This window comes from Ischnura elegans, chromosome 8 (genome assembly GCF_921293095.1).
Source record: "Ischnura elegans chromosome 8, ioIscEleg1.1, whole genome shotgun sequence".
In the NCBI taxonomy this organism is placed as follows: domain Eukaryota; kingdom Metazoa; phylum Arthropoda; class Insecta; order Odonata; family Coenagrionidae; genus Ischnura; species Ischnura elegans.
The window spans coordinates 104156893-104184333 of record NC_060253.1 but is presented as its reverse complement, the minus strand read 5'-3'; the positions used below and the strand labels follow the sequence as shown (position 1 = coordinate 104184333).

The 27441-nt window shown below is 39.0% G+C and overlaps 1 protein-coding gene across 1 annotated transcript; it reads right to left on the bottom strand.

Moving 5' to 3' along the window:
• Positions 1-3151: 3151 nt before the first annotated feature.
• LOC124164216 (neuralized-like protein 4) lies at positions 3152-21149 on the bottom strand. Its single transcript, XM_046541448.1, has 5 exons — positions 20784-21149; positions 14721-14835; positions 9162-9332; positions 4588-4678; positions 3152-3538 (listed from the first exon to the last, which is right to left on the bottom strand). The coding sequence occupies exons 1-5, from the start codon at positions 21067-21069 to the stop codon at positions 3383-3385; spliced, it is 819 nt and encodes a 272-aa protein (XP_046397404.1). The 5' UTR covers positions 21070-21149; the 3' UTR covers positions 3152-3382.
• Positions 21150-27441: the final 6292 nt, after the last annotated feature.

The window sequence follows — 27441 nt, the reverse complement described above, 5'->3', positions numbered from 1 at the left end:
GCCGTTCGCACGCCGCATCACTCCGGCCCTTTCGTTGACCTGAAGACCAAAACCAAGGAAATTCCATTAAAAGAGAATCAAGAATAAGACGATTGAACGTAATATTAGTTGCCGTTCCTCTCGCATTTTCTTCGTCGGCGCCAATTGTAGACAACTGTATATCGATCAGTGTGACATTCGCCATCAACCATATCGGAAGTGGTCTTTTTTTAGCAGACTATAGTGTCACAAGCATTAAATGAGTTGTTTACATGATTTATTGGATCAGTGACATTTTAACTACTTCGAAATAGATGAACGCGAGTGGCGATTTTGAAATATAATTTTCATACACCCGGAGCGACAACCATTATAGCGCCGGCTTTAGAATTCTTAAATGTAATATTAGCCATCAAAACACTTTGAGATACAATAGAATAACTACCAGTTTGTAAATATTAGCCTAAATTTTGCTTAACTTCGGAAAAATAGAGTAAGAAGCTGAAAAATTGGTGGAAAGGGTCTTTGACAAGGTAACGGGCTCACAGGAGGCCTCGATATGTCCCAATAAGTTTGATATTTGTTGATCTTAATCATCGGACATCGACTGAGGTAATACTGACATAATAATTTCATAAGACAATAAATAAAAAGTGAGATAGGGAGGGTGAACGAGAATTGTGTCAAGAAATTTCGACTCTGGATAGCTTATGCCAGCAGGAATGAAAACTACCAGTGATGTTTAGATCGAAAACGAGCCATTTTAAAACTACTGAACCTTTGAGACAAGCGCTTCGATTGGCCGCGAGGTTGCAGTGTTGTCGGTTACTCTGGACAGCTCATGCCTTCGAATGCTATTCCTGGCGGAGATCAAGGAGTACCCAAAGCATTCGGAACAGTGCTAACTCGCGGCCAATCGGAGGACTTTGCTCAAAGTTTCTGTAGGTAAAAACTGGTGCGTTCTCTACCTGAACATCATCAGTTATTTTGGTTTCTGCTGGCATCAGCAGAAACCAAACAATTCTCCTTTTCGATACCATGAATAAAGGCCGGTGACAATAAGGTCTACGACAAAAAGTGGACGCCGATAGGTCGAAGGCAATTACGTTGTCATGGCAAGTGCCCACTGACATACCTACGCGTAGCAGTGTATTAAGATCGTAGGTAACTGAGACACAGAGCAAATTGATCGACTATAGATAGGTCGACAAGCTAAACTGTGAATGATATCCAGGAAAGGTATCTAGGGTACTTGGCAGGGAGTTAATATTTTCACTCAACATGCACTAAGCTACATATTACTAATAATTAGTCGAAAGGAGACAATAGACGTCACTTGTTAATTTACTTGACAACAGAAAATCGATATCAATCATAGGCAGATTGACGGTCAGGCGTTTAGGGTATTTTTCATCTTAATTCGACTTCCTTTCTCCGTTTTTGATCCATTTACGACAAACCATTATCCACTTCGATCTATATGCGTCGACGGATTGGTCGTCAAGCTACTGTCGTGGAACCTCAATTACAATTAATGGTGATGAAAATACAGGGAAATATGGAGATGTTAAAAGAAAAATATGCTCAAAAATATTTCAGTTACGGTCCACTAGGATGACTTGCTACCAGCAGTTGAAAAAATGGTAAAATGTGTTCTATTTTATGATGCGGCAAATAGTAGGATCGAGTACCTCATAATTTAATAATAATATGGTCATATTCCAACTCAATAAACTTAAAACTATCGCCGCATTCTTGTTGATTGCGTTTTTGAGTAATTGATATCGCCTAAAAAATATCTGTTGCATCAGGTAAGATTATTGGTATCCGGAACGGATTCCAAGTGGCAACACTAAGATAACACTGGTGTCCAGGTTGAATAAAGTATATCTGTTGCGTTAGTGGGTTTGTTCGTGTGAAACGATAATCAGTCAACACTATGCCAGTATGACTCTCTTAGCCGAATATCAATAGCGTTATGATGGAAAACATAGAAGGAGAAGTTCATGCGCAGCAAAATGTTCGGCGTAAATAATTGTACCAATCAGTGTGAGACAAGGTTCCCTTAAACCCCTAATTTTGAATGAAATGGGAGAACTCTACGTCTACTTTTAGTGCGAGACCATAGATCTTTCATATATCTCCATAAAAGATCTATGTGCGAGACTTATCACTCGCACACATCCGGAAGTTAAAGAAAGGAGGCGCCGCAGCCGCGAGGAGAGCCCGACGACACGACGTCCCCAGGGAAAGGATAACAATTGAAAGAGGGATTGGGAAATCCCAACGCCGTCATTGGGGCGACGTGGGTCACTAATGGCGGAAACATAATTTAATGTATCTACAGAAAGGAAAGATTTCCCTATGAAGAAGAGAAATCCTGCGATTTTCCGTAGATTGAAGATCGAAAACTTTAGTCGGCAGCATAGTGAGTTGCGATGCAATGCTGAAAATTGTCCTCGAGGGACAGGTCGAAGGGAAGAACATCAAAAGGGAGGCCGCAGATGCGATACATCGACCAGGTGACCAGTGTCGGATCCAGGGGGCTAAGGAGGCTATTATGGTCGAAACAAAGTCGGAATAAATTCGACATTTTTGGAGGTTGCCACTTTGCAGAAGAGTATTTAGTAATGATTTGCGATATATTTACCTACCCAAACGAATTGAAATACAAATTCGCTCAAAATATAGAGCCTATTTTACACGTTTTAAGTATGTTACAATCCAGTCGCAGATCCAGAGAGGGGCTAGGACCCCCCTTTGGGTATCCATTAAACATTATATATAACAGATATTTTGTTCGGACCCCCACTACTGTTGGGAGGTTACCCCTCAATGAGCCCCCCCGCTTACCCAATTCTGGATCCACCGCTACATGTGATGCAATTATAAAGCAGAAGAATTGTGTGGATATTGACAGATCATTCGATCGGAGAATCAAGGGCGTACACAGGATCAAAACTAGGGTATGGTAGGTTAATCCATGCTTGTTCAAGTTGTAGGTAATATTTAGGCATGGGAAAAGGTGAATGAAATCAACATTTTAAGGAAACTGCAACAGCTCTTTATTAGTTTTCAACATTATTTGCTTGAAAAAGTATTATTTTCCTTAAAGACATTTATAATATTTGCCTCTAGGGGGGTGGGCAGCTGCCCCTTTTTCCCCCTCGCTGGGTCCGCCAATGCGGAGAATGGAGGAGGATGTAGCGGAATAGTAGAGCTAAGTCAAACCAATCTTAGGATTAATGGCACTTAATGACGATTTTTATTGAAAATATTTGTACATCATTCTGCGATATGGAATACATGGTATGAAAACGTAGCTTATTCTTTAATGCACTGCATTAAGACCCGTTTGCAAAGTGTGATAGTTGGGAACTATTATCGACTGTGCTCTGGTCGATCAGTATACGATGCGCGCTCTGTTGGCGTCGTGCCAAAGCTCCATTATCCCGTAAACGCCCTCTGGAACAACTGCGGCCGAACCCTGGTCGACGCCATTGATGAAAAAGTGAAGCTCGCCGTTCGCACGCCGCATCACTCCGACCCTTTCGTTGACCTGAAGATCAAAACCAAGGGGATTCCATTAAAAGAGAATCAAGAATAAAACGATTGAACGTTAAATCAGTTGTCCGACGCATTTTATTCCTCGGCGCCAATGGGGAACATGCACAATTATTTCAAAGTACTAGAATAAGAAGGTCCATACCTCAAATATACTCGCCGAAATTTTCGCGGATGAATAATGTTTTTTAGCTGAGTTATGAGTCTTTGAAAATTAATCTTCATCGGCTGCTAGAAAACACGACGTCATTGGAGCGTGACGTCACGGCACGGTATCCACTGATGACAGACTGAGGAAGTGGATAGAAAATCGGTCGATGCAGGGGCTAAAACGCAAATTTGACGAAAATAATTGCTGTTTCAACGTCAAATAGCAGATTGTTGCCAAGGTGCTATTGAAACAAATGAAAGGGCTTTTTGATAAGATTTGGAAGCAATCACTATTTTTCAGAAAATCATCCGCCATAAGGGAGTCGACCAAAAGTAAACTGTCGTATTGTGCTTTCTTATATCCCTCTTAAGTTAATTTGTCCTTTGAGGAACTTCTACAAAGCTCGGCAAAGAAAAGCAAATAGGTTGACTGTAGAAGGGTCGACTATAGATAAGTCGACAAGTAAAACTGTGAATGGTATCTAGGAAAGGTATGTTGACGATGATACATCTACGGTTCTTGGTAAGGAGTGATTATTTTCACTCAACATGCACTAAGCTACATATTACTAATAATTAGTTGAAAGGAGACAATAGACGTCACTTGTTAATTTACTTGACAACAGAAAATCGATATCAATCATAGGCAGATTGACGGTCAGGCGTTTAGGGTATTTTTCATCTTATTTCGACTTCCTTTCTCCGTTTTTGATCCATTTACGACAGATCATTATCCACTTCGATCTATTGGCTTCGACCGATTGTCATCAATCTACTGTCGTGGAACCTCATTTACAACTTATGGCACCACGGAGCGGTCCGCTGGCCTAAAAATATTGTATAAAGAGGAGCTGATTTTTCTTACGTATATTATTAATAAATAAAATTACATACCTCTAAAGTGTCCAGATTTTTTCCAATGTTACTTTTGAGATTTTTATTATTCCCATAGAGGTTAGCATGATGCATTATCCACGTTTCATTCCTGTGGAAAATAAGATTTTTGTGATTTAACTGAAGCTAGTTAATGAATTTAATTTTACCGCGTTTAAATAAAATTACTTTCGTGTATGTTTGTTTGTCTTTCCATACAATATTTTGCAGCTAAAATTTCTCCCACACGCTGATTAGCATTCGACTAAAAATGTTTTCATTAAAGATCTGATTTAGATGAAGATGCATTATTATCCTACTTTTAGGTCTTCAGAGGCAGTATTGGCGGCCATTTTCGATAATTAACATACGGATTGATCGCTCAGCTGCAGCATAAATTGTAACGATTTATTAAAAATAATTCAAAGCAGTTTTTGGATATTCGGCCACGTGCGAATGTTAAGTACGTAGTGTAATGGTCCAAACACCATTACGCTGTGCCACCAGAATCGGCGCATTCATTTCCCTACTTGCTCCTTTCCGATAAAAATGCCCAACCCCAGACCACGGCCCGTGGAGGAAAGTGTCTGTGCGTAAGTGGGGATGGGATGACTGACGAATACATAAGGTTATGAATGTTGTGTGGGTGTGTTTTTGAGGACGGGAACTCGGGTTTTTCCCGTTGCATAACGTGTTCCCCCTCCCTCTTTTGTGTTACCTCGCCCCAAGAAGGGGAATAGAAAATTTTGTGCGCGTGTTAAAAGAAAAGACAGATTGATGTGAGTGTTGGGCGAAGCCTATGCCCGTATTTGATGCGACGACAACCGAGACACGGCAGTGAAGACGAGGGGCCTATCAACCACGTATCGGGTTGATTCCTAGAAATCACGGTCTGAAATAAGAGACCCTCCCCTGTCCGAGGAGCAAGGACCAGCTTAAAAGGACGCATTCCTTACGCTCCTGATGCAGCTTCATCCAACAAGGGAGAAAGAGGAGTTTGCAGTAAAAGGAAAAAGTTTGCTGGATCTCACCTGGTGTAACCACGGACAACGGTCAAGCAAGATCGTAACAATAGCCCCCCCCCCCCCCCCCCCCCCCCCCCGATAGCCCCCTCTTTTCACCTTCCCAGTTTCAAGACAGACAGTCACGATATACGTCAGTTATCCAGTTGAAGCGAAATTAATTACCAAATTCAAAATGACACTCATTGGGATGGACTATTATTTACCTCCCCTACAAGAAATAACTAAAAGCAAATTGTATCATTCTTGCGTGTTCGCAATTGAAATATTTTTGTTGTTATTGTTTCCCATTGCAATTATTTCATTTCGAAAATCAATATATTGCTGTGTTTTATCATCGATGTGTCATAAATTGTTTTCACCCACTCATACGTCATTAGTTCATAAGAGGGTTATTTTTTTTGTTTATTTATGCAGTGTTATTGTTTACATTATATTTTGTTTCGCTGAAAGTTTTGTGTAAGTGTTTTTTCAATTCCTTCACGGGTCACCTTAAATATCCCTTGCCGTTTCTTTCGTCTCGGTAATTTTTCTTTTTCTGAATGCGTTGTGTAGGATGGCATAAGCGTCAGAACATTACCCTTAAGGTCAGATCGGAGACCGCCCCCCCGCAATTATCTCCTAAGAAGGGGAATATATTCATTTTCCGTCAATTGTACGAAGAGAGTGACATAGGTTTGTCCCGCAGGTCCCATGCGGGAGGGATCCACGCGGATTTATATTTGTTTTGTTTTTGTGAGACATCTCCCCCAGGTTCTATCGAAATATCCGGGCGAGCCAGGGGTGGGATGCCACAGTAGTTTGGTTATAATATTACTGTTGATTCAAAACTTCATCAAATAACCACGCCTTTACTTAACTGAAAAGAGAATATAAAACCAAAAAATAATTGTAGAATCTGAGTTTTTCCCGTCGTATGCTCTGCAGGAATATTTCTCGGGTTTCCCACCGGGTGTCGTATCGGGTTGGAAACGTTGGGAACTACGTTGGTTACGTTGGAAACGTTGGGAACTACAACCCGATACGACACCCGGTGGGAAACCCGAGAAATATTCCTGCTCAAAAAATAATTTATTCCCGTCCAATGTTCCACGTTCAAATTTCACATATAAAAGACTTTCTTTGCCATACAAAAAACGTCTTACGCATGAAATGCGGAATTTTACACCAAATTATTTCTTTGTAAATACTCATTACAATACTAAAAATAAAATCTCAAATGTGTGATAGTTTTGGCAGTAAACTATTGGCGAAAATATGGAAGCGTGATGCATATGGCTTGAAATCCTATTATGGCCTGATCTTGGGCCGATTTTAGGATCCGATGCCACTCGGCTTTCATTTTTTTCGCAACTCTCCTCGGGATTTCTACCGAATGAGTTATTTGTGGACATTCATCTAAACTTCGGCCTGCAAGCAACTCACCCGATGGAAAACCAGAGGGGATTTCACCAGTCAAATATCTATGATACGATGATAGGGAATCTTGGGAATAATGATGAAACATTTGCTTTCTACAGTTGATATTCCTGTACTTAACGTCAGAATATAACCCATTCTATTATAAATAAGTTGTAAGGATACTTTCCATTCATCGACACACGTCGACACAAGTCGACTTGCGTCGTGGATTTCGTGTTCCATTCTGCGTGTGTCGCCAACTCTAGTGACACAAGTCAACAAACGGTAACGCGCTGGAATTGGAGAGTTACAAACAGTTACCGTGAGTCGACACTAGTCGACGCGTGAGTCGCATGAATGGAAAGCACCCATTATAACTATGCATGTTTTACTATTACATATTTAGTATGTATTATGTTATGCATGCAGGTGGGCACCTGTATGGTAATTCTTGTTACCCATAGAATTCGAATTCGTAAAATTACATTCCTTATCTCTACAATTCGAAAGAGCGACATTGCTGTACATTGATGCACTTCGTTTACAATGGGCCAGCGTGATAAATTACAGACATAAAATCTCGCTAATTTTAACGAGAATTTAGTTATAAATAATTTTATCTAGTATTTAGTTCTGAATAATCGTTAGAAAGACAAAGATATATAAATATACCTATATTAGGTGAAAGCATGGAAAAGTAGCATATTTAGACAAAAAATAAATGTATAAAATGTATAATGCACATTTGTTTCAATCAATTATCGTATTGATACCATACAGATCATAGCTTAGTAATATTTAAGCGCAATACTTTTTAAAATTGAAACTATAATCTCATGAAATAATAGAATTTAAGAATGGATGTTATGATATTGAAATATGTAATTCATGCAGTCGTAAGCTTTGATAAAGGAAATGTACTACACTCACCGCCTATTATTATCCCAAACATAATTTCTCAGTGAAATTTTCGCATCAAAATCACGCACGCCTTACAATATTGACAAATTATTTTCATTTCCACAACTGCTACTGTATTATCGGCACAATAATCTACAACCCGATCGTATGGTAACATTCAACAGTAGTTGAATGTTACCATTTCCAGGATCATAGGAACACTAATTATCAGTCTTAATTGATTAATTTCATTTATTGTCAGTCACTCTGTAAAGAAACTCTACCATACCAATACGACAATTATTATTATCGGTCTCCCACAGGTCATCAGTGCGGTTAGCACGTAAAGTAGCACATAATTTCTCAGTGAAATTTTCGCATCAAAGTTCGACGACCTAAGATAGTTCGCTTTTAGCGGTAAATATTGTCGATACATCAAACTACTTGAATGATTGACTTAACAAAATAAACTTTCAATAACGAAATTAGCCTGAAGTAAGTGAAAAATGTTTTCACGCCCTAAATAAATTTGTGAATAAATAATTACAGATGAACTTCTTAACAGATAACTCAAATGATTTTTTGTGAATAAACTTAGAAGAAGATCTCAAACTACATCCACAATATTAGCGGACGTCAAGGGACAGCCGAAAACGCAAAACCTTCAGCATTTTTATGGATGCTCTTCCAAAATTGACCGATAATCACTTGAATACTAAAATCGATTGCAACAATAAGAATAAGCATTTGTTTTTATTTGCAATGGTAAATGTTTCAAATATATGTGACCATTATCACTGACTTAATATACAAAAGAAAAAAGTTATGGAGGCATTATTAACGAAATGTACATTTATTTCTTATGGGAATGATTGAGGGGCCTATTCCGGGGTTTCATGGGACCTGCGGAGTAGTATTCTCACCGTTTAAACCTTACCTGAACTTTCACAAACATTTCAATACCAAAATTAGCCAAATCAGTCCAGCCATTCTGGAGTTTTAGCGAGACTAACGGACAGCGATTCATTTTAATTATATAGAATAGCACCTGCTGACTACAACGGCTCCATTTCTATCTCCATTTTCATTTGCAGCATAAAATGAGGAGCTATATTTTGTTTTTTTAGAATGTTTTTAAACCTTAATTTTATGTATATCATGGTCATTATAATGGGTTGACAACGAATGCAGCATTAAAATTTCTAATTTATTTCTATGCGCATAAAAGCAAATATTATGAAAAGTAAAATTCTTTTACCTCCCGTGTCTTACCTCTTGAGCATCTCCGGTAGTATCACGACGTCCTCGGGAGAGTACGTCACCACCCCAATGCCCAAAACGTGGTTGGTCTTCTTAATTTTCTTTTCCAATCTTACTTCAAACATTTCATCGTTCCTCAGAGGTCTGTTTGTAAAGGTAACTGCATTGAATGAGTCATCCGGGCTGTATGCGACGAATGAATAATAATAATAATAATAATAATACGTCTTTATTGGGCGAGATTGGGACTAGAAAGTCCCATCTTCCATCTAACGACCATTAGTATAGCATGAAAGGAAGGAGAAATATTAATTACTTAATCAAATTTACTCGTCAAATGCCCCAGTGAGAATTTCACATGTGTCGTATTAAATATCTCGAATTATCAGTAGAATCCCAATTTCAAGAGTCCATTTCCATCCCACACGAGCTATGAAAAGCTCAATTTATCTTTGCGGCCCAGAGGTTGCAGATAAAGTGAGTGGGCTTGAGTGGAGGTGAGTTTTCTTGATCGCCCCATTCATTCCCATCCATTCGACAATTAGAAGACAGTGGGCGTGTCTTCGGATATTCAGTCGCTCACCTCCATTATATTACTATATCGTGAATCAGCTAACGGTATCGTCAAACTTTTTCCTGAGCCACTGTAGAGGACCAAATGACCATTCAGCCTAACGGTTCCGTGAAAGGCCGAAAAGCAGGAACAAATAAATGCAGCAAATAAAAAAATGTATATGAATGCATGAAGCTGCACGTTATCACGCCGTTCAAAACGGAATTCGCTCGACGGAATTTGAGCGTCCCTTATTAATTCCAATATGACTCGCTGAGGGCAGCACAGATATGAAGTTGGTGATAAATGTGTCGTGTGAAAGCCGTTTGGAGGATTATACGCATGTAAGGATCAACGTAGTTTGAACGGGGTATTCGAGACTCAAATCACCGATGGCGGCGCTGAAAGCAGTGACGTAATTTGCCAATATGGCCTACGTATCGAGGATATTGTTGTGATGATAACATAGGTGCAATTGGATGAGTCGTCGAGCCACTTTGATAATTAAAGTAGAAAATATCTAGGAAGATTTTCTTGGCTTTGAGGAGGTATTTCCATTCCCACGGGCAACGACAAACAGCAGTTAAGATTAAAGAATTAGTAAATTTCAGCTAAAATATCCTCCACTATCTCACGGACATTACTCAAAGGGTTGCTAATGACCAGAAATGAGTGACTGCGATAAAAATAACATTATTCTCAGCCCACTAGAAAAGAAAAATTACAATACGTCAGTTACCCCAAGTGCATTAAACAAACAAACCACCGTCCCAGTAAATGATGTATTGTAGCAAAAAATGGCATCTAAAAAGGCATTTTACATGAATATGAATGCTTAAAGTATATTACCAAAAATATTATTATAAAAATCAGTAAATTCCCAGAAATACCAATGATTTGTCAACGTGGTTTCCTTAGGTATCCTCGGAGCTCTACTTCCTAATTCGGCCGATAGTTGGCGTATTGCTTGTTTGGATTCTCGAATCATGCGTTTTTTTTGCCAAGTAAGGTCGGCCATGTAGTACATTTGGCAACGTTGAGTTTGTACCAGCCCTCTCTATCGGTACTACACAACGAGGTTATAAATATCTGAAGGCGCTGTTTTAGCGTGGTCAATGTTCCGCCATCTTGGTTTGAAAATTTTTGGACTTAATTTCCGGCTGATATTTCGAGGTGGCTAAGTTTTGTGCTGCATTCGCGATACTTCTATTCATGTAAAAACTCTGTTTCTGTTAGCCACTTTCCTGGTGGGGATATGCTTGAAAATATACTTTATTACTGTAATTGTTAGATTTTCGTTGGCTATAATACAATTAAATACCAGTATAAGTGCAGGTAAGGGAATAGTTACCCTCGTAAAATTTTATTTTCGGCTGAGCTGGTTGTGGAACGTAACCGTGGTGATTGATAACAATTTTTCCCTGGAAAAAGATGTTTGAGTCACAACTAGTGTTGCCGCGAGACTCGAGACTTCCTCGTCTCGTCTCGAGTCTCGTCTCGTTTTCGACCGTTGAGCAGAATTAGAGACGATGCTCGAGAAGAGACCACTTTTTGTCGAGACGAGACGATACCACTTCCACGAGACACTCGAAAGTCTCGAAATACAGGTATATGTCCTTAATTGGTATATGGTATAGCTTTATCCCTAAAACTACGTCCTTCCATTGAGACGAAGTAACTTTTACACTTTCATGAAGAATTGAATTTGAAATATAATTCAATATGAACTTTTCGATAAATTATCTAACTATAAAAAAGAATTATGCCGAAAGATTAATTTCTGAAAGCATCAGTGTAACTTCTGGAGCCATGTTAGGGAGTGTTAATGGCTGACTACTTTTACTTGTTTCCTGCAATAATAACCTTGGAAAATTTATCCTGCAAAAATTGAACTATTTTCTAGAAAGGAAATTTTCAGTGCTTACTCTTACGGCAAAAATATCGTTGATAATACTCGCATATGTGTAAAGTATATCTCTGCGGCACTCGCAATTTTCCTTGGAGTGTGGTTGCTAGGGAAAGATGATGTCCCATTTCGAATTGCGCAGAGCACATTACCTCGGCAGAAAGACGGATAACAGTTGAAATACCGGTAAAACGGGGTGAATAGAAACAATTTTCAACTTTGGTTTGAAATTTTTCATATTTGTAGTTGTTCCATATAAACAATTTTTTGCACAAACACAGGTCTCTGTTAGACCTATTTGTTTATAGTATTTAATTTTTTAAAATTTTATTTGATTTTAAAGAAAATACATTAAAACATGGTGTTTCTATTCACCCCGCAAATGGGGGTGAATAGAAACAGTACTTCAATTTCATGTTTTTTCTATTGAAACGAATCGGGGGTGAATGGAAACAGTTATATATGGTATTTTTAATTTGTAATGGATAAATACAAATTTATTTCTCAACATGATGATTTAATTCAGTACATAAGCAAAAGAAGTTACATAACTGTAAGTAAACAAATTGAATAGGTAGACAATTACCGTATTTAACTAGATTAAATTATGATAAATAAATTGTGAGGTCAGACCGGTCATCTTTGAAAAAATTTTCTTGCGGGGTGAATAAAACACTAAAAATGATTTGTTTCTATTCACCCCATAAATTCTGAAAACCTGGCCTAAAAAATATGAATAATTTTTGAAATAATATTGCTAAAGTTAAAGCTTAAAATAAGCCTGAATCTTTTATATGAATAATTAAACTATGTTTTTTACGACTATTTACTTTTAAGAACACTACCTATTCTGACTTACATGGAAAGTTCAAAGTGGATAAAAAAACAAGAATCAAGTGGTAAAATTCAACATGACAAACAAACAGGAACCAGTGCTGCCAGTCAAACAAACCATTATTTCACTTTCAGCCAAAAGTGTACCAACCTAAAAAAAATAATAGTTGCCGCTATTTACCCATAGTTATGTAGGAAATAGATTATACATAAAAAAAAGAAGTTTCGTTTCTATTCACCCCAATGTTTCTTTTCACCCCGTTCTACGGTACCTCTTCCTTCATGATATATCTTCCGGGGTTAGTGAGGATATTTAACATAATGTCGCTAAATTGTGTTGAGGATGTTACTATTAAAACGGATAACAACTGCAATTGGCTTTCATTTGACTTATTTTGCTAGCCAAAACTCCATTAAATCAAAAAGTCCATATTGGATCATCTAAGAAGCATATTTATTAGCTATTCATTCTAACTCCATTCATCATATTTTATTATGAAACCAGTCAGCGGAAGGAAATCTCATTTCAGCAGCATGCATTCCATTCTATTGGGGGCAAGAAACCTCTAGAAAAATCTATTTGCAGGTAGGAGGCTATTGAATTCCGCAGTCCTAAATTCATAAAGTAATCACAGGGAAAACACGAATGAAAAATTGACCCTATTATCACTTCGCGTGCAGCTGATTGAGGTGATATTTTTAAATATGCAACTCCATACGGACAGTTTGGAAATGACCTTCACTCCTTTGACAATTTAGTACCAAGACTCACCGAAAGACATTTCCTGAGGAGAATTTCTGCTGCTGGGAAGAAACCCCCTAAAGGAGGTCGGCAGTTTGAGCCAATCATGGGAAAATAAGAATTAGCGGGTACTGGTAGGACAATACGCAGTGAGCTTATTCATGAATTGCTTCGAATCATGTCATAGAAAGCAGAATCACTCAGGTAAAGTCATTTGAAAATTTCCATATTGACGTTTGACACAACAGAGTACCTATATGAAATTATTCTGTAATAATAGAACAAAGTTAAAGAAATGGGCGAAGTTATGAATTTTTAAGTATGAAAAACGGGTAATCCTATCGAAAATGTCCTATTGGTTATGATATTTTCAACCCAAAATCACTAAAATACAACATCTACCTATAAAAAATGCATGGAATGTTATATATCTCGTAGATAAATCAAACTGAATTCAAATCTTTAAAAGCGGAAAATTTATTAATTAGTTTATGATACGAGACACATAAGACAATAAAATTTACAAAAATTGCTGGATAATTATCACAGAGAAGTGCATTATATTACACATGTTCACAAAAATTTTCAACTATACTGATCATATGTCATGAAAATTGTAAACTATTGAATGATAGCATGCCAAAAAGGCGAACTACTGAATCACATCCGGCCACTGGGATCGGATTTAATTAAATGCCCGCTGCGCTTGAGGAGTTAACATTATTTTTACGTTTATTATCTTAAGCCTTCTGTGGATTTCTCTGTAGCGAATTTTTGTATACATTCGCTTTTTATAAATTTTTCGTTTTATGCTACGAGTTTATTTATAGAGTATCAATAAAATCATTATTTTACAAGCATTGACGTGATTGGTTTCCACATCAATATATATTTGAAATTTGTGTCGATGGCTTTCCTATTTCTAGATACCGATTCAGCGATTAAGTACGCAAAGGAAACAGCTTTTTATGGTGCTAAATTTATTTTGGGGGTAACGAGACGAGAGTCTCGTCCGAGACTCGAGAACGAGACGAGACTGGGGCTTACGAGACGAGAATCGAGACGATACCCGAGTGCGGAAAAAGAGACTGGCGCAAATCTCGTTTCGTCTCGCGGCAACACTAGTGATAACTTCGCGAATCCTACCAATGAAGCAAGAAAAAAGGTTGACATTGTCCGCTCCATAGTTTATTTTAATGTAGTAACGAGTCATGACAAAATATTTCACCAAATATTGAGCATTGACCCTTCCGGGATTGTCAATGTTTTGGTCAAAGTGGGCGTGGCTTGTCCTACCCAAGCACCCCCATTCCGGCCACACTTCGCTCCACGCTTGAAACCAGTGGTGCCCCCTCCAGATATTTACAACCTCCTTGGTACTACTCGGTACTATTCCTCTTCAATCAGCGAAGCCATCCGACAGTGTCCGAAGTTTCACGAAAGGCACCCTTCCACACTTGATTTAGCCACGCCCTCTCAGACGCAAAGATAAAGTGATTCGGATGCAATAGGTTTACATCACTGTTCGATACATACTCCAGTTTTTGAGCCGTACGTCCATCTTCCAGCAGTACGACATTTTTCCCATGTCTTCTGTGAAATTTCAGCAAGCTAGTCCATTTTTCCATGGAGGACATGTTGGTCTTCAATTCTGTAGGTAAATAAATACGAAATTATAAAAAAATAATACCATGTTTCATTTATTCCTTAATATCATGACGCCAATAAGTATAAAGTTAAAAATCATATGTGTAAAATAAGGACAATTAAGGCCATCGGCCCATTACAAATAGATTATCGTGCATATGGCACAAGAGCAGATTTTACGCTCATTTCATTCGATTGGTGCATTGCTACTAGACATAAATGAAGTAGGTAAGATGATTAAATTAATCGAGGTTGGAAGAGAGTTCTAAGGTATCTAATGCATATAATATAATCACTTTCAGCTTGATTTATTCTTAAGAAATTAAGAAACTAGATATGCCATTTATTTGTGATCAATGAAAGTATTGCCACAAGCGTGCAAAAACTATCGATGTAAAATTAATTGGATTTCACATCACAGACTTTGGTCAAAGCGAGAAATTTGTGGAATCCAAGCAATCTAAATATCTTTTAGGTACGATCCAAGTAAATCGATTGGGAAACAATATACAATTAAAGGTTATTTATGGACTATAGATTGGCGCGTTCCGAAATTCACTGGCAGTACTGACGGTACTGCCAAACCTTTCCGAAATCAACTGACACTACGGTGCAGTAACCAATGACCTCAGTCGTTTGAAGACGTTCCCTACGGTAGCTACTACAAGCCGAGAGCAGCAGTAGCGGCAGTAAACAGACGGAAGCCGGTGTGCACCTGCTTTTGGAACACAGCAATCGCTTTGTTAAATAGACACATGGTACGCAATCAAATTAAATATAATGGACATAATTCCTAATATATTCACGTAAACTGAGAAAAAGAACTCTAATTTCTACTTATAAATATGTATCGGATGCGAAAATGGCAAGTTGTGCGCGAATGAATATTTGATTACCTGTATGTAATATTTGGTTTGTTAACTTCGTGTGATATACCGATGGTGTCTTGAATAATATCTCGTAAATTCCAGTGGTAGATTAGAAGAAATTCCTGAAATTTTGACGCAAGGAACTATTATTATTAAAATTACGTTTTCAACGAATGTATGTGTATCATGAGTTACATAAATGCATGCAAAAACTTTCTTGACTTTTATCAATGCAATACGTTGATGTATAGACTTTCTTGTTCTACCATACTGATTAACGTGTGAACATAATAATAACCTAAGTTACGGCAAAAGGAATTTTACCTACACGATGTAAATTCGTCTCCCACTACATTCTTATATCCCACCCACGTCAATCAATACGCGTCCCACGCCATTCAATACGCTCCCACACCACACCCTACACCACCGATAATACATCCCACGTCATTCAATACGCTGCCAGTGCTTGGGACCCTCATGAAAAAGGCTTAATAACAGAGTTAGAACGCGTGCAAATTAGACCTGCCAGGTATGTGAAAGGTCGTTACGATAGTCTTGTTAGTGTAACTGACCTCTTAGATAAACTCGGATGGGAATCTCTGTCGGACCGTAGATTGAAAAATAAACTAAACCTTTTAGATAAATTCAAGAGCAGTGTCTTTTCTGACGAAGTTAACGGTATCTTGCGGACGCCAACGTACTACGGAAGATCAGATCATAAAAATAAATAAGAGAGATAGATTGCAGAACAGAAGGATTCCGAATGTCATTTTTTCCACGATCATTAAGAGATTATAACGGCAGCAATAGAACTCGTAAATAGATTGCATGACTTGTAGTGTAGCCTACTAACCTATGTAAATCTTAATGCATGTTTCTGAATTTTTGTTCTATATTCTTTTCTAACAGCATATAGTAGTGTGGTTTGTTATTATTCGGGACGTTTTTTGGACGGTGTGGTGTGCATATGGGAGTCCAAATGCATGCTGCATGCTGGTGATTGATCACCCCCTGCCAAACACCCTAGAGGTGGCTCGCAGGGTATTGTGTAGATGTAGATGTAGATTCTTCTACCTTATTAACTGTACGTATGTTATCGTCTGCTCACGTTTCAGGATACTGGCCAAATTGTTTTGTGCCAGTGCATGAAGTACGAAATATAATGTGAAGTATAGCGTGTATTGCGTATAACTTTTCTTCAAACATGAACATTGAGAGAGAGCTAATTAATTCCTGTATCGGTGCCTTGCAAATTGTTCTTGATTATGTTTACGCACTTACTGAAGGTATTTTTCAACCTGAGATTGAAGTACTTTTAATTTTAAAGGTTTTACGTGTCTCTCCTCAACTGCAATGGATACTAGAAAATATTTCTCTGGGCTGCAATGATTCAATTTCGAAGTTGGATAAATAATATATTTGGCATTGATCATTATCAACGGCAGCTACTGTTCACCGTTCCGAAATCACTGACTTGCTTTCAGTGGCAGTACTGATTTCCGTTGTTTTGCAGCAGCAGTAGCAGTACTGCCTGTGAATTACGGAACGCGCCCAAAGGCTCTTTACAACAATAAGTACAATGTCGATCTGTTGACATTCAGCAACATGTTCAACGATGGCGGAGCTATCGATATAACCGATACAATATGGGAAAGAGTCGAGCAGGGGAACAGAAACGTCAGTGCAAGTGATACGAAAACACGCGGCATACACACAAAAAAGAAGTTTATTTAAAATAAAAATATGATTAACATATCGATTCCGTAATTTAAAGGTACATGATGATGCCGATCGGCAAGGAAATATTAAAGTTTAGTAGTTTTTAAAATATTAAAGTTTAGTTGGAAAGTCCGGATATAAATTCAGGAATGGCCCGCGGAATCATAAATCAAATAGCAAATCGTAAGAATCGCTAATAATGATCAATTAATTTATGGATAAAATATCAGGAACTCAGTTTACTAAGATGACCTACCTCTGACCTCAACTTTATTTTCACTGCTTTTTTGCTATTCCATTGCTAATTTAAAATTACGTCCCGTATTCCCGTATTTTCACTTACCATGTGTGTATATTCAAAGGGTTTTGGTCACGGATAAATATTGATTGATCCAGCTGGTGTTTTATAGTTTAGGTTCCATTGTTCAAAGAATACGAATTAAAAATGCTGCAATCTTCCTATAGCACGATCTCACTCTGGTTGAAGCAGTACTCTTGTGATAACTTAACAGTAGAACAAGTAAAAATTGTCATATCACCTCTTTGTAAGGAAGAGAATTGCAAAACCAAATTGTTTATCTAAAGGACACCATAAAGAATTTGAGTTTTAGAATTTACTTCTTTCCCGGCGTATCTACTTGAAAAAGTTTTCTCGGGCAGTACAAGGGATCAGGGAATCAATTTTCTTCCGACGTTTCGATCCTAGACTCGCTGAACATATTCGAGTGAAATTGGAATTTTATAAAATTCACGATATTGAAAATAATTTATCTCGCTTTGAAAATATATCCCCGAGTGTACGATTGAAACGTCAGCCAATATGGCCCAAGCAGTAGACGATACCCATCGAATATCAAAATAAGGTTGATGTATCCAAAATGCGATATTGTTACACAATGAATATTTTTACAACGTTACATAAATATCATATATTTGTGTCATCCAAAACGAGTCAAGAAAATAACGGTAACTAGATATCCAAGTCGTAATAATCATGATATTAAAAAAATTGTTATTCCAAACAGTATCGATAAGTATCATATGCTCAGTATAGAATTGAAGAGAACAGATGCTTCGTTTGTCTGCCTAAGGATTACCTAAAAGCATAATAAGCATACCATTAATCGACTCATAAGATTTTGTAAAAATACACTGAAAAAACACTTTGGATATGAGAATCGTAGGTTTGGGTGTCACACCCAAAGCTGAGGTGAAGGAAAGGACTTGTCCATACATTTGGTTGTGTCACCCAAAGGGAATGGGTGATGAGGAGTTGGATGTTCCAACTACTCCTTTGGTTGCTACATCCAAAGAAGATGGACGAGCACTTTGGGTGTGAGAACCAAAGCGTTGGGTAGCTCATCAGAACAACATTTGGATGCCGAATGAAAACTTTAGATCACCTGCCCAAAAGATGGCGCCCCTACCCCTTCCTCCCTCCTGTTCAATTCCACTACACCTTAATATTGTTCTTTTTCAACACATTTTGAAATAGGCCACTAAGACAGTGCAACTAAAAAATTAGAAAACCTAGCTCTGTGATTATCATAATATCTATTATCACATAATTCAACATATTGTAACATGCGCGGGTGGAAAAATAAATATCCATATTTGTAGAACACTAGAAAGAACATTTATTTCCAATATATAAACACACAGTTACATAAAATTCACTCTAAACACACAATTTTTCTCAATCTCTTCTTGTTCATTCTCCTTTCCTCGTCAATAAACTCCGTGCCAACGCTCTCGATGATTACTCCGCAAGGCTCTCGATGAATCCACCGTTATAATATCATAAAAAGTGCACAAAACACAGTGAATTAATATCATTACCAAATTTTATGCCAATAACATAAAATATTATTAAAATACAATCACAACATATTATAAATATCATCGGGAAATACAAGAAACGTGAGACAATTTAACCTCAATAAATAAAGGTCAATGTTAATAAGCACAGCAGCACTTCCGACAAAATATGATCTGAGAGTTTGAACTTTGTTTTAATAAGCACATAGAGATAACAATGGGAATATGAAGAACTCATAAGCAAAGGGTGGTAGTGCGGGCATGAGAATTAATGCAACATGGCGGTGAGAATAAACACAAAATGGCCGTGAGAATAAACAACAACTCACAACTTACCAGCGAACACATAGATATAGGCTCCAAGTCCAGCCTTCGATAAGAAAATCGCCGTCCCCTCGTCCATAATCTCGAGCAGCAAGAGCAACGAAGCACAAGCGGCAGCAGAGTTCGCCCGTTTTGCCCACAACAAGTCCACACGTGTCTACGGCTTCCACGGCTGAACACAGAACTGCGGGTGCTAGAGAGCTTCATGAGATTGCCACCAGAGCGCGTAACAATAGATTTAGATTTCGTACCTAAACCGGTTGAGTGCACTAACCATAACTTTGGTTCACCCATCCAAAGGACGATGACTGGACGTGTTTGGTGTGACATTCTTTGCCTTTGGTTCTCACATCCAAAGAGTTAGTTCTGACGTCGCATGATTCTTGATGGCGCATCCAAATCTCCCCGCCCAAAAGGGTTTAGGGTGTAGCATCCAAACCTGTTCTCTCAGTGTACCTTTGAGACATTGTAATATGGACTATATGTCAGGGCTCGGATGTATTTTAAACACAAATATTTTTAAATATGGATTTAAAATACATTTTAATTAGCATTAGTATGGATATCAAATATCCGAACTGTGTGTACCCTGCATTTTGTTTTTTAAATAAAGATTTTTGGTATTTTACCGTTCTAAAATAAAAAAGTACATTTATAAAAACCTTTTGAAGTAGATGTGACAACACTTCTGCAATATTATGCTTCAGAGATTACCTCGTTTTCATAAAAACCGTTTCCTCCATATTCGCAACTATCCATTACGTTTACGTATATCTTACTATGCATAGAGTTTGGAGGTTTACATTTTATTTAAAGATCTCTTAGTTTCCATACAAATGCATTTTTCATTTTAAAAGGAATATAATACTCTTTTCTAATTTGTTTTTCAAATACCCAAGTCAAAGGTATTTTGTATTTTGTAATTCAAATACTTTTTGAGCGGTATTTTTTATTTTGAAATTTCAAATACTACTCGGCCTGTATTTTGCCCAGCACCGCTCTATTTCCCTTGTTGGACGTCGCTGAAACGCTGTTTTTAGGGTATTTTAACAGATATCCATACAGCGTTGATCGCATTTACATGGACATTGCACGGATGTCATATGTTAACGCCGACAATGTTATCTGAATGTTCTTGGTATATGGATTGGTGCTTGGGGGATGCCTTGACCTTATGAAACAACCGAGAAAACTTCAGCAAGAGATTTGAATGGCCTACCTCTGACCACCACTTCCAGACGCACGACGTTCCTTCCTCCACACTGCACATTGCTGTGCGTCGCGTGCAACACGATGTCGTCGCTCGGCTTCTCGGAGTCCGTGTTCTGCGCCGTGAAACTGCGGATCCAGTCTCCGGTGGCGGCGTCTAGTTTGCGGTCCACGGAGAGTGTGAAGTAGCGGCCGCTTTCCGAAACGCTGGCGCACTGATCGCCAGCACTCACCGCAGTCAACAGCAGCGGGAAAGTGACCGTAATGGCGATCGGGAGGAGAGGAAACGAATTCATCTCGATTGCGATCCCTTAAAGGCTCAGTCGAATCACAACTCTCGCTCAAAGGAGTGTATGTTTGTGTGTTGCCTTGCCGACTGATTCGCGGGTCTTATATAGAAGTATACCGTCGCAGATGTGAGCAGATATAGATCACGTGAGGACGTCATCTTTACGATAGTGATGGAAATGGTAGAAACGTGTAGTGGGAGGGCCTCATGAGCCTTGACATGTTTTTATCCTATTCTCAAAACAGCTCTTCTCCTTTGAATTTATGACCTTCTTTTCGTCAGATAACTTCAAACGGCCTTCTCACTGAAAGATGGATTGCATTTTTTTTTACTTGTGTACGTTCTGATTTTTCTCTTTTTTATCAATGACCATGCCGTACTTTTTTACCCCCTCTATTTATTGAAAACTATGCCACATTTAATCTCACATAATCTTGATGCCACATTTTTCCTTTTTTAATTAATGAGGAAATATCAAAGCCATTTGCGATGAAAATACAGGGAAATATGGAGAGTTTAAAAGAAAAATATCTTCAAAAATATTTCAGTTACGGTTTCTAAGATGACTAGGTACCAGCAGTTGAAAAAATGATAAAATGTGTTCTATTTTATGATGAGGTAAACAGTAAAATCGAGTACCTCATAATTTTATAATATGGTCATATTCTAACTCAATAAATTTAAAACTATCACCGCATTCTTTTTGATTGCGTTTTTGAGTAATTTATATCGCCTAAAAAATATCTGTTGCATCAGGTAAGATTATTGGCATCCGGAAAGGATTCCAAGTGCCAACACTATGATAGGTGTGCTGGTTGATTAGAGATTATCTGTTGCGTTAGTGAATTTGTTCGTGTGAAACGATAATCAGTCAACACTATGCCAGTATTACTCTGTTAGCCGAATATCAATAGCGTTATGATGGAAAAACATAGGAGGAGAAGTTCATGTGCAGCAAAATGTTCGGCATTTATAATTGTACCAATCAGTGTGAGACAAGGTTCCCTTAAGCCCCCAATTTTAGATTGAAGTGGGAGACGTCTACGTCTACTTTTAGTGCGAGACTTATCACTCGCACACATCTGGAAGTAAAAGACAGGAGCAGTGGCGCCGACTCCATGGGGCTTGAGGGGGCTCGAGCCCCCTCAATAATTCGCTATGAGTGCGAGGAAAACATGAGTCAGGATTGTTGATTTTCCCCGTAGTGTCCAGATATCGAGATTCGAGTTATCAGGGTTCTAATGTTGATCATGACTCTTCTAAAGTACTTAGAAAAAACCTATAACTCACTACCTATAAAATTTCCCGGACCAAGATCCCCGGTTGGGTCCCCCCAATATTTTTCGTAAGTCGGCGTCCCTGGACAGGAGGCGCCGCAGCCGCGATGAGAGCCCGACGACATGACGCCTACAGGGAAAGGATAAGAATGGAAGGAGTAGTAGGATTGGTAAATCTCAACGCCGTCATTGGGGCGACGTGGGTCACTACCAACGAAAGCATAATTTAATGTATCTACAGAAAGGAAAGATTTCCCTATGAAGAAGAGAAATCCTGCGATTTTCCGTAGATTGAAGATCGGAAACTTTAGTCGGCAGCATAGCGAGTTGCGATGCAATACTGAAAATTGTCATCGAGGACAGGTCAAAGCGAAGAACATCAAAAGGTAGGCCGCAGATGCGATACATCGACCAGGTGACCAGTGTCGGATTCAGGGGGCTAAAGAGGTCGAAACAAAGTCTGAATAAATTCGACATTTTTGGAGGTTGCCACTTTGCACAAGAGTATTTAGTAATAATTTGCGATATATTTACCTACTCATTTTTTAAGCGTATCTCCCGTCAGGTTAGCTTTTCTGATATCCAAAGTTGCGATAGCGATAGGATGCCTTCGAATAGGTCACCCGTTGTCGGAGTTGAAAACGCCGGTGAATGCTAGGCTCTCTGAGACCGCATTACCGCGTTGGAGACGATGGTGCGGGAACTTCGGGCCCAGTTTGAATGGGTGGCTGATACCGCTGAGGGGAATGGTCCTAGGGGTGGTTCTACGAAAGGTCGCCGTGCCACAGGGGGTGCACGGGTTCGCCCGATTGCAAATAGCGGCTGGTCGATCGAGAGCCTTCCTCGAGGTCCATCTCTCGATGACGGGGTCACGTCACCCCGTAAATCTGAGGTTTGGAGGGTCGTGTCTCGGAGGGACGGTGGTAGTGTCACTCTAAGACGGGGTTTGGGGGATGCTGAGGCAAATCCCATCCCCGTCTCGAACAGGTACCAGTTGCTGTCGGATGGAAACTCCGAGGTGCCTGACGTACCTACTCCTACCCCGAAACCGGCTCCTAGGAAGAGGTGTCAGAGTGGGAAGGATGGGATCATAGTGTTAGGGAGTAGCAATGCCCGTCGTGTGATGGTCCCGTTACGGGAGAGGTCAGACCGCGAGGGTGTAAGCGACAGTGTAACATCATGGTGCATCCCTAGTGGCGGTGTTCCTCAGGTGACGCAGGCGGTTGGTGCGGCGGTACGGGGCACGAAGTGCTCCAGACTGTGGGGTGTAGCTCATATCGGCGTCAATGATGCCACCTTCCGTGGATCTGAGGAAATTCTAGATTCCCTCCGGGATCTGAATGCCGAAGTGAAGCGGGTGGGTGGGACCATTGGGGTCGGCATAGAGCTTTCGATTTGCAGTCTTGTCCCGAGGATCGATCGTGGTTCTCTGGTTTGGAGCCGAGTGGAAGGCATAAACCAGAGGCTTCGTCGTTTCTGCGCGGACATCGGAGCCTCCTTCGTGGACCTTAGGCCGGCAATCCGATCGTATCGGATCCCTTTGAACCGTTCGGGAGTCCATTACACGGCCGAGTCGGCTAGTCGTGTAGCAAGTAGCATATTTGAGCACTGTAGGTCTTTTTTAGAGTAGAGAGTAGGGCAGAGTGTAGATATATTAGTGGGTTAAAAAATAAAGGGGTAAGTTCAAAACTTTTCACAGACAAAAATTCTTCCAGAAATGAGAACAGAGTAGTAGAAAGAAAAATCAGCTTTTCAGAATCAGCATTACCAATTTACAATAATACAGGTATTACTTTTAATCACGAGAAGCGTCAGTCGAGCAATACTTTCAAAGGCAGTCAAGGCTCAAGTAATTTTAATAGTGAGACAATAACACATGCATTTCCATTTATCAGCGGTATAGAGCCTGTGGATAGTCTATTCGACAAAAGCAAATTAGAATTATTCCCGAATCGCAATAATACTAGTTCCGAAGTTTTAATCGTGGCTGTGGTTAATTGCCGTAGTTTAAGAAATAAGATTCCCGAATTCCACCATTTAATTCATAGTACGAAGTGTAACGTCATTTTTGGAACAGAAAGTTGGCTAACAGATGATGATTCAGACAATGAGATCTTCCCAAAATCGTTCACTGTTTATCGGAAAGATAGAATTAATCGAGTTGAGGGCGGAGTTTTTATAGCTGTAAAGAATTCAATCGTCAGCCAAGCGATAACCGTAACTGAGAACAGCGTTGAATCTGTGTGGTGTTTAATTAAATGTCCAAAATTCAAAACTATTTTACTATGTTCGTATTACAGACCACCTAACTCAGATATAACGTCAATGTTGGATTTTCGAAATCAAATATACAGCGTGGGATCCAAGTATCCTGAAAGAAACTTGATTGTAGGTGGAGATTTCAACGTACCTTCTATTGATTGGGAGACTTATAGCTTCATTCCTGGTGGGAGGGATAAAGTGATCTGCGAGGCTTTATTACACACTTTTACATCTAATGCATTGTTTCAAATAGCATCCGCACCAAACAGAGGAGAAAGTATTCTTGATTTATTAGCAACAAATATAACACATCAGGTAATAAACGTTGGCACTGTCGAAGAAATAAGTGACCATAGGGTTGTAACTGCAAAGTTTTCTCTAAATACCGCTGTAAATTTTAAAAAAGAGCGTAAAGTTTTCATTTTTCAAAGAGCTGATTTTGATGGATTTAAGAATCATCTGAAAAATGCTTTCCCCGAGTTTCAAGAATCAGTATTAAAGTTAAATGTAGAGAATACTTGGAAAGCTTTTCTTTCGCTCGTAACTTCGGGAATAAATAGCTACATCCCTAGTAAAACAGTAAAAGAAGGCAGCGAACCGAGATGGTACGACGCGGAAGTGAGAAAATCATTGAGGCGACAGAGAGCGTGTCATGCTAAAATGAAAAAAGTCAGCTCGGATTTATCCGCTAATGAACGCGAGCTAATAATTAAAAAATATAGGATGACTAAAGCCGCCACGAAGGAAGCGTTCAGGAATGCGTTCACGAATTTTAAAATAAAAACACTAGTAGAGCAGTTACAGGATAACCCAAAAGCATTTTGGTCATATGTTAGGGAAGTTCAAGATAAACGATCTACCGTATGTTCGCTGAGAAACGACAATGGAGATGTATTGACAAGCAGTTACGATAAAGCTAATTTATTAAATTCCTACTTCAAGAGCGTGTTCACCGAGCCTTCCGAGAACTCACCCGAGACCGATAACAATCCCTGTATACATAAGATGCCAGCTATTGACATTAGTACGCTCGGAATAGAAAATATATTGAAATCGCTTAGTCCAAATAAATCACCTGGTCCAGACGAAATCCCTTCTCGCGTATATAAAGAACTAGTCTCAGAAATTTCCCCCTACTTGCAGTTAATATTCAGTAAATCCATCAAGCAACACGAAGTACCTAATGACTGGAAAATTGCTTATGTAACGCCAATATTTAAAAGTGGAGACAAGGAACAGCCATCTAATTACAGGCCGATATCTTTAACGTCCACCTCTTGCAAAGTCCTTGAACACATCGTAGTCAGCTCGGTAATGAAACACCTAGACGCGCAAAACTTATTAATGGCAACTCAACATGGATTCAGGAAAAGCAGATCGTGCGAAACTCAGTTAACGCTTTTCGCCCACGATATTTTAGTCTCCGGGGAAGACAAAATTCCAGTAGACTCGATTTTTCTTGATTTCAAAAAGGCATTTGATAAAGTTCCCCACGGAAAGTTAATAATAAAACTGAAATCTTATGGTCTAGACGAAGATGTCATTTCCCGGATTAGAGAATTTTTGAGCGACCGCGTCCAAAGAGTAGTATTAGACGGTGCAGTCTCCAATGAGGTTAGAGTCACTTCTGGCGTTCCTCAGGGTAGTGTCATTGGCCCACTCCTATTCCTTCTTTATATAAACGACATTGGCGAAGTAGTGCAGAGTAAGTTACGATTATTTGCAGACGACGCTGTAGTTTACAGAGAAATCCGTTCCAGCAAAGATATACATGAACTAACGAATGACCTTGCTGCTATCCAAGCTTGGTGCGATGCTTGGCAGTTAGAATTAAATTTGGAAAAATGCATCGTAATGAATTTCTGGAAGAAGAACAACTCCCTACAACGTAGCTATATAATTCACGGTACCCAATTAGAGACTGTTGAATCCGTGAAATATCTAGGAGTTATACTCAATAATGATCTATCGTGGAATAAACATATTCGAGAAATAACCGGTCAAGCTAATCGTAAAATGGGTTTTGTCAAAAGAATACTAGGAAAGTGCGACGACAAAGTGAGAGAAATTAGCTACTTTTCCCTCGTTAGACCACATTTGGAATACGCTTCCAGTGTTTGGGACGCTAATGAAAAAGGCTTAATAACAGAGTTAGAACGCGTGCAAAGAAGACCTGCCAGGTATGTGAAAGGTCGTTACGATAGTCTTGTTAGTGTAACTGTCCTTTTAGAAAAACTCGGATGGGAATCTCTGTCGGACCGTAGATTGAAAAATAGACTAAACCTTTTAGATAAATTCAAGGGCAGTGTCTTTTCTAACGATGTTAACCATATCTTACGGACGCCAACATACTACGGAAGATCGAATCATATAAATAAAATAAGAGAGATAGATTATAGAACAGACAGATTCCGAATGCCATTTTTTCCACGATCAATTAGAGATTATAACGACAGCAATAGAACTCGTAATTAGATTGCATGACTTGTAGTGTAGCCTACTAACCCATGTAAAACTTAATGCATGTTTCTTAATTCAATTATTATTTCTAACAGCATATAGTAGCATAGTTTGTTATTATACGGGACATTTTTTGGACGGTGTGGTGTGCAAGTGGGAGTCCAAATGCATGCTGCATGCTGGTGATTGATCACCCCCTGCCAAACACCCTAGAGGTGGCTCGCAGGGTATTATGTAGATGTAGATGTAGACTCAAACGAATTAAAATACAAATTAGCTCTAAACGTGGAGCCTATTTTACAAGCTCAAGGTATGTTACCATTCAGTCGCAGATCCAGAGAGGACCCCAAATTGGGTATCCATTAGACATTATAAATAAT

Coding starts and splice junctions, on each gene's coding strand:
- LOC124164216 (XM_046541448.1), bottom strand. CDS start 21,069: ATGAATTCGTTTCCTCTCCTCCCGATCGCCATTACGGTCACTTTCCCG. Junction 14,836..20,783: donor TCTGGAAGTGGTGGTCAGAG/GTAGGCCATTCA, acceptor ATTTACCTACAG/AATTGAAGACCAACATGTCC. Junction 9,333..14,720: donor CGTACGGCTCAAAAACTGGA/GTATGTATCGAA, acceptor CGTCGCATACAG/CCCGGATGACTCATTCAATG.